This window comes from Orycteropus afer, unplaced genomic scaffold (genome assembly GCF_000298275.1).
Source record: "Orycteropus afer afer isolate SDZICR_OR568_19922 unplaced genomic scaffold, OryAfe1.0 scaffold00071, whole genome shotgun sequence".
Lineage (NCBI taxonomy): Eukaryota > Metazoa > Chordata > Mammalia > Tubulidentata > Orycteropodidae > Orycteropus > Orycteropus afer.
In genome coordinates this window covers 2,652,398-2,661,135 of record NW_006921658.1, presented here as the reverse complement: position 1 = coordinate 2,661,135, position 8,738 = coordinate 2,652,398, and the positions used below count along the sequence as shown (strand labels likewise).

Here is an 8,738-nt window from a genome sequence, read left to right as displayed (position 1 = left end):
GGTGTTTTGCAGATTCTACATTATTCTTTAGCATTGCATAGTATTCCATTGTGTGTATGTCCCATAGTTTGGTTATCCATTCCTCAGTTGATGGACACCTAGGTTGTTTCCATCTTTTGGCTACTTTAAATAGTGCAGCGATGAACACTGGTGTGCATATTGTTTTGTACTTCTTAAAACTTTTATGGTGAATGTTTTTACTTGTGAAAGTAACATAAGAAAACAAAACTTATGTTTTTGTTATTTTTGTTAAGTGCTATCCAGTTGGTTCCAACTCATATGTATAACAGAATGAAACACTGTCAATACTATGCCATCCTCACAACTGTTGCTATGCTTGAGCCCACTGTTGGAGCTAATGCATCATTCCATCTCATTGAGGCCCTTCTCTTTTTCATTGGCCCTCTACTTTACCAAGTATGATGTCCTTCTCCAGAGATTGGTCCTTCCTGATAACACGTCCCAAGTACATGAAACGAAGTCTTGCCTCCTCACTTCTAAGGAGTATCTGGCTGTTCTTCTTCCAAGACAGATTTGTTCATTCTTCTGGAAGTCCATGGTATATTCAATATTCTTCACCAACACCATTATTTAAAGGCATCGATGTATCTTCAGTTCTTCTTGTTCATTGTCCAATTTTCTCATGCATATGAGACAAGTGAAAACACTATGGCTAGGGTCAGGTACACCTTAGTCCTCAAAGTAACACCTTTGCTATTTAATACTTTAAAGAGTTCTTCTGCATCAGATTTGCCAGTGCAATATGTTAGCGGATTTCTTTTTTGCTACTTCCATCGGCATTGATTGAAGATCCAAGTAAAATGAAATCCTTGACAACTTCAGTCTTTTGTCCATTTATCATGATGTTCCTTATTAGTGTACTGAGGAGTTTTGCTTTATGTTGAGGTGAAATCTATATGGAAGGTTGCAGTCTTTGATCTTCATCAATAAACACTTCAAGTCTTGTTCACTTTCAGCAAGCTAGAGTGTGTCAGATTGTTAGTAAGTCTTCCTCCAATCCTGATACCACATTTTTCTTCAAGTTGTCCAGCTTCTCAGATTATTTGCTTAGAATACTGATTGAATAAATACAGTGAAAGGATACACCTGTGATGTACACATTCCCTGTGCTTAAACCATGCAATATCCCTTGTTTTGTTCAAATGACTGCCTTTTGGTCTATGTACAGGATCTGCATGAAGTATTTCAGAATTCCTATTCTTTGAAATGTTATCCGTAATTTATTATAACCCACACAACGGATTTAAAACTTTAGAAAATAGATAGGGCATTATGTTTATTCTTAAAATATAAAGTCATAGTTCAAAAAGGAGTAGGTTGGCATAACTGACTGTGCAGATCCATTCTAACAGATGAGCTTTTGAGATATCCACATATTTTGAAGTAATACTGATATTCCCCATGGAGGCTTTAGTTTTGTAAAACTCATTTCTTCAGCTAAGAGAAGGCATGGTTTTAAGAAAAATTTTTATTAGTAAGATTTTATATTCACTTCAACATCTGCCTATCTTACTATAAATAATTTGTACTTTTTTGAAGAGGAAAACTTTTGGGATGCATTTATTTAATATGCCATTTAAATATCACAATTTCCCCCCCAACACACAACAAGCGTTTTGGGGAAATAAGAATATAAAAAATCCAAGTGATAAAATGAATTTAAATTTTCTTACAAAATATCTACACAATGTCTGTTTGTGAAAGAAGTTTACTTGGAGATTTCTCTTTTTCACTCTTTTTCTGCTGTTTTTCTTCTGCTCTTTTTTCTAAATAATCTTTTAGGAGATGGTTGAGCCATGGCTCATACTGGCTTGCATGTTGCAATCCATCTTCTCTTCCTTAAAAAGATACAAAACATGAGATAACTGTTGCATATTTTATAATGATCCCTGTATTATTATTGTTTTAGTCATCTCCCACAATGGCCCATTTAGTGTTGTTCCTGTTCAAACCTCCCCAAAAAGTTAGTTTGAATTCAAATTGTTTAAACTAAAAATATTTTCGTTTTACCTTCACAGTGTTGGATCACACGTCCCCATAGCCGATTTTTCCTCAAACAGGCTATATTTCCCACAATCAATAAATGCCTCTTTCCTCTGGTCAATGCAACATTCATTCTTTTTTCTGAATCAATGAATCCCACTTGTCTTGTCCTTACACAGGACAGAATTATGATCTCCTTTTCAGCTCCCTGAAAAGCATCTACCGTCGACACCTGGACAGCTCTAATATTGGAATGGTCGAAGTCCACTGTACTGAGTAAATGACAAAGCTGTGTAGAAAAGAAGACAGGGATCAAGCAGTGCAGTATCATAAAGAACTTATGCTTCTGAACTGATGCATAGTAACCATTTTAATTTACCTAATAATATAATTTTTCATTTCATGACTCACATAGATTTGCCTAATTTCTAAGATGATAAATTAATCATCAAATTGGACATTGGTTATGAAATAAAATTGAAAGTGATACCTTTTCCATTGCTAGGAAGCTCATTTGGATGTGGTAATTAGAGGTGATAAATAAACTAATAATGAAAAGTACTTTAAAAAAAATGTAGTTAGGAGGAAATTGTCTCATGTACCTTCATATCAGTTATATATCCCTGATTTACTGATAAAATTTAATAATAATGAAAGAACATTTTGGGAAAAAGACATTCCATCTGTCCCAAAACATAAAGCATACCCCATACTTTCCTCCCTATAATTTGTTTATTTGCATTTTTGTCCCAACAGCTGAAAACTGAATTTAATTAAACTTTGTTAGGTTTACATTTAATTATATAGAAAAAAAGCCAGCCTAAACAGAAATCAAAATGTTTTCTTTTAATAAATTATTAACGATAGCTCCCAAGGTTTTCCAAACACCAAACAAACCGTTCAATGTAATGTTAACTATTAATAACATGTAAGTGTAATATTTAATATGTGATAAATATTATAATGTATATTACAAACCTTGTACATCTGGGATTTGTATAATGTTATCACCCCAATCATATAGCCTGCTATTCCACTTGCAATCAGTGACTGAATCAGCTTGAGTGTAAAAGCAGCTTCTGCCACATTATGAAAGCTATTATCTCTTTCAATCTGGAATAAAAAATAGATCCTAAATTATATTTCCCAAAAGGGCTAGGGTAAGACCAAGTAAAATCATATAAACAACAACAATAAAATTAAATGTGTTTACTCTCATCAACATTAATGTCATTTACCTGTTCCAGTCCTTTGACATTATAGAAACACAGGGTTGGCAGCCATTCCAACAAAGGGCTTCTCTCTGTTTCTGAAACACCATTCATAAGGTTTCCTTCATAGAACAGATCATTAGCGATAGCACTGATAGCAGGGTGACAACGATATTGGGTTCTCAGTATAACTGGCTTGTGACCCTAAGAAATTTAAATACAGAAAAATAAGAAAGTAAAATTTGCATGGAAAGGAAATGAAAATATTTAAAAATATTGCTATAGTGTGCTCATAGGATAGGAATATTTCCTTAATAGAACAGAGTATATATAAAAATTATTTTTAAATAAATTACTAAAATAGCTTCATAATAACAGTAACAACAAAAACCAAACCCACTACCATTGAATCAATTCTGACTCATAATGACCCCATTGGTTTTCCAAGGCTGTAAATCTTTATGGAAGTAGACTGTGTCATCCTCCTGCAGAACAGCTTGTAGGTTTGAACCGCCAACCTTATGGTTAGCAGCCAAGTGCTTTACCCACTACGCCACCAGAGCTCCTTAAAAAATATATACTTTTTTCATAGTAAATTATATTACACTAGAAAATTATAAAATATTCCAAGTGTTAGATATATTATCTAATAAGTTTGACATTTAAAATTATGGTTTCATAAATCTATTCGGAGTTAGCCTAAGACTAAATTGAAAAGAAATCTTTAAAATAGTTAGAAAGTGCTGTTGCTAATTCATTAATTAACATTCCTCCTGGAGTAAAAGCCATTTCTTCATGCAGGGTCTTCAAAGAAGTTTCGGATTTTGTTCATATATCATAAAATCCAAGTCCCAGCTACTTTAGATCTCTTTTGGATCATGTTCTTTTTTCCAAAAAGTTCTACAGTATTACTAGAACATTTTGAATAATGAAAAACTTCTCTAATAATAATAAGACATTCATAATAAAATTCATGATTACAAAGACAAAGTATTTTATATGGGACAAAAAATAAATAAATAACACAAGAAAAATCAATCCTCAGCTATGAGTTATTCTTTAGGGTATAAATTTGTCGATAAGTGCAAGTCAGTGGGCATTTGAACCTCCAACAAAAAGCTTTAGTGCAAACATGCTATTTGTAATAAGAAACAACTAATGTCTGATGTTAGAGAAATTAAATTGATGATGAAGTTCAAGACATCCAGACGAATATAGCAGTTAAATATTGTATCTATTCAAATACAGAACTAATTAATTAATTCTAAATCATTATACACACTATGGTTTTAAAGGAGCTCTGATAGCATACTGTCTAAGGCACTTGACTGCTAAGGAGAAGGCTAGAGGTTCAAACCCACCAGCTACTCCTCAGAAGGAAGGCTGGGCAATCTACATCTGTAGTGATACTGCCTCAGAAACCCAAGGAGGGGTTGCTATGAGTTGGATCCGACTCCACAGCAGTGCATTTGGGCTTTTTTGGTACGGTTCTAAAACAGAAGGTGTATGTTATAAACCCAGAGAGCACAAAAATATGAATGATGTAACCAACTACATAGGAACTTGGAAAGGGATAAAAAAAGCAGGAAAGATGCATTAGAGTGCAAATACCTCTGCATGTTTGAGCAAGGAAATCATCCCATTCCATCTAAAATTTCTTGTTAAAGGGATCTTTTGTAAATTGCTCTCTCTCTCATGGATGAAGAAATATTTACTTTAGCTCTAACAATTCTTTTAGTTTCACTTGAGTCTCCCTTCTTCTGTTAAAAAACTAGATTATTAAGCAAAATAACTCCTTAACTGCAATTTAAACTAGAAACCATGACAAAGTTTTTTTTGTCAAAGTTTTTACAATTCTTTTGGCTGGAATATTTAACCTTCTGTTTACAAAAATGGATTGATTTAGGATTGTATCAAAACAATAGAAACAATGAATGTATAATAAATTGTAGTATACACATACAATGGAGTATTTTATTATTCAGCCACAAAAAAAGGAGTGAAGTGCAAGTATATACTACAATGTGGATGAACCTCAAAATAATTAAGCTAATTGCTAAATGGGTACAGGGTTTTATTTTGTGGTGATGAAAATGTTTTGGAACTAGAAAGAGGAGGTGGTTGTACAAAACTGTGAATATGCTAAATGCTGCTCAATTGCTCACTTTGAAATGGTTAATTTTATGTTATATAATTTCACCTCAATTTAAAAACAGTAATAATTCATTTTTTAAATTTTCAAAAATCTGAAGTAGAGCTCCATAGCAATGCTGGTTTTAGAGATGGATGATCAGTACTGAATCCATGGATTCATTTACCTATCATCTGAGGAGCTATGTAGTTTTTTCAGTGTAAGAGCAAAAGCAATATAATCATTACCTATTAGGACACAAGGTAACTATTCTTTATCAAGGGGTGCTCAAATTAAGATGAGTACTTTCTAGACAACTCTGATGCTATTATTTTCATTCTTTATGAAGCTACACAGTGTGTAATCAATAAGTGCTCATTCAGTATGAATTCAGCAGTATGTACCATTAAGCAAAGTCGATCAAAAAGAGTTTGCTCCAATCCATTTTCATGAGCAGCATCAGAACCCTGAATAGTAGGAGGCAGTTGTTTAGGGTCTCCAACAAGAATCAGCTTTTCACATTCAAACCTATAAACAGAGTTTTGAAAATCATTCTTGGCAATGGGAAAAGGACATTAATAGCAATGCTTTCCAAAATATATTCTAAATAATTTGAATTCCATGAAATATTCTGTGAACTAAAAAGGCTTATTAGTGCCAAGAACTATGTTAAAGGCCTTGAGAAGTTATTCAATAAAGAAACTTTCAAAAAGTTTTAGTTTTTCCATAAAATCTATTAAGTACTTGCTGCTCCTGTATATTTTACAGAACACACTTTGGAACACTGATTTTTAGAATCCAAAGACTTTTAGACTTACATGATTTCTTAGAAGTTGTTTGGCTTAATCTTTTGTTGCAGAGATGAAGTAAATTAGGCTCAAAGGGGCTAAACACCTTTCTAAACAGCAGCCAGATATAGTAGGAAAAGTCAAGTTTTTAGACAAACCTGTGTTCAAATCTCAGCTCTATTATATCCTGTGGACACAGAAAGTTATGTATGTCTCTAAGGTTCAGTATCCTTATCAGTACTGTGGAGGTAATAATACCTTACATGGCTATTATAAGGATTGAGTTATGTAATGTGTTTAATATACAGTAGACACTCATCAAGTATTCCCCGAGCCTCTACTCTGGGCCTCCTTATGCCTTCTCTACCCCTACCTCCCCAGCGGGGTGAACAATTTGCCCCAATTTTCCCAGGACTACTCCAGTTTTAAAACTGAAAGTCTTATGACTGGAACACCCAAGTCACAGGTAAACTATAACAGTTCATCCCCTACTCCCTCCTTAACTGGGGACAGAACAAGGACTAGAACTCAGGCCTCCTGGGTCCAGTACTCTTCCCACGACCTTTACATCAATAAGAGATGGTTTAAAAGCATAATGTTCCAATTTACTGGGACAGTTTAGATTTCAAGTCTTTTAAATTTTAGGCAACACTTTCATTTTCAACTGTTTTTCCTGTATATACTTTTATAATCTAAAAATTATTTTCAGAATCAAAACACTAGAATTATATCATAGTAAAAGGACTGAAGGGCATTCATCAGGAGAGATAGGTACTCAAACCCTGACTAAATAGGAACATTTAATCTAGTTAAGAAATCTGGAAGGTCATAAGTAGAATCCTTGCATTAAGACTATGTGGTAGTTAAGTCTGTGTGTCAACTTGGCTGGGCCTGATTGAGTGGCTGGGCAGCTGGTGGTAGTATTCCCCATGATGAGACTGGTAATAAACTCCATGGTGGAATCTACTGTGAGTAGCTGAGTAGCTGCCTTAGGGATGTGATCTGCTTCCTGTATATAAGGAGAAGCCTTAGGGAATGGTCTCTAGCTTATGGCACGTTCGAAGCCTGCACGTAGCCATGTCGATGTCCAGCAGCCTGTCATGCTCTGCTGACCTTGGGACTTTCAATGGACTTGAATTAATGGCCTGCAGTGTGGTTTGGTAATATTGGTACTGTGCCTTTTCACTTGTTGACCTTGGGTTTGTCAGCCTCAGCAACTAGCAGCTGCCTGAGTGGAGAGATGCCTCTAGCTTCAGTGGGCCAGGAATAAGAGACAGAGCTGAAGCTCAAGGTTGAGGAGCTTTCACCCAGCCCCTAGAGCCTGGCACTTTGAACTCAGACTTAAAGCCTCCAAATTAAGAGAATAAACTCCTGTTTGTTAAAGCCATCTCATTTGTGGTATATTCCTGTCAGAGCAGCACTAGGTAACCAATACAGACTATTTAAAGCTTTAAGGATTATAAGGCCCAAATGTGGAAACTGGGATCTAACAACATTTTGATATAGTAACTAAAAATTTTCTCTGTATTCTTCTTTTCAAAAATCAGTTTCATGCCTGAATTGCTAAAAATCCTTGGAAGAGTTTAGTAAGAAACTGAACTGAGCAAATTCCTGAAGTAACTGTGAGATCGGTATGTCTTCAAGAAAAGAATCTTTTATATTACCTTGCAATGGGAAGGAGAGAGGCCGGTTCAGTTATTTGACTACTTTCATCCAGCACGACTACAGGAAATTTAAGATCATTCAAGCATGGGAATGGGCAGGCTGCACAGGTAACTCCAACAACTCGGACCTTTATTATAACAAAGATGTTATTAATTAACTATTGAAAGGAAATAGGAGAATGTATTTACCAAAGAAGTGTAGGCTAAAATAAAAAAGAGAGCTCATCCTAATTCCAAGTTGATTCTGATTCATAGCTACCCCCTTTGGGTTTCTGAGGCAATAAATCTTTATGGAAGTAGATTGTCCAGTCTTCCTTCCATGGAATGGCTGGTGGGCTTGAACCACCAGTCTTCTGGTTTGCAGTCAAATGCCTTAAGCACTATGCCACCAGACCTCCTAATTTAATTACTAGCAATCATAAATCATAGGTCACTTATCTCCACATTTTCATTATTCCCACACATAAAATGGAAATAACAGAATATAGGCTACTTACACCATAGACCATTAATAAGAACAAAAAAAGGAACATTGTGATTTTCAGAAGGATTTTATCAAGGATTAAAAAATATCATGGATGGCACACATATTTTATCCTTCCAAATGAGGATGAATTACAATATACATTATAGCTACACAGGCTGAAATTCTCAATAAAGATTATTAAATATACTAATGAACTGTCCTTTACTTAACCTTCAAACATATTAGAATTTTGATTTATTTAAGAAGGCAAAGATGTTAACTCCAAACATGAGTAAATTAAAGTCTATAAGTACTTTTAAATTTCAATGACCTTGAATATTATGGCAGAAGGCCATTATTCTCAAGGCAAAAAGTCTGTTAAAAGTTAATAAGCAATCTTTGGAATGAGATATAAACAATAGAAAAATCTTTGAATTTTCTAATTGGATGTGGTCATTAGCCTAGTAGCCTACT

At 34.5% G+C, this 8,738-nt stretch overlaps 1 protein-coding gene across 1 annotated transcript in view; it reads right to left on the bottom strand.

Annotated features, from left to right (window-relative positions):
• Positions 1-1,701: 1,701 nt before the first annotated feature.
• The window catches only part of ZGRF1 (zinc finger GRF-type containing 1), a 169,624-nt gene continuing 162,587 nt past the window's right edge, over positions 1,702-8,738 (bottom strand). Inside the window, exons 22-27 of the mRNA XM_042780931.1 lie at positions 7,799-7,926; positions 5,751-5,874; positions 3,243-3,419; positions 2,983-3,117; positions 2,032-2,293; positions 1,702-1,859 (exon numbers count right to left, since the gene is read on the bottom strand). Of these exons, the coding sequence (XP_042636865.1) occupies positions 1,702-1,859; positions 2,032-2,293; positions 2,983-3,117; positions 3,243-3,419; positions 5,751-5,874; positions 7,799-7,926 (984 nt within the window). The remainder of the gene's footprint in view (positions 1,860-2,031; positions 2,294-2,982; positions 3,118-3,242; positions 3,420-5,750; positions 5,875-7,798; positions 7,927-8,738) is intronic.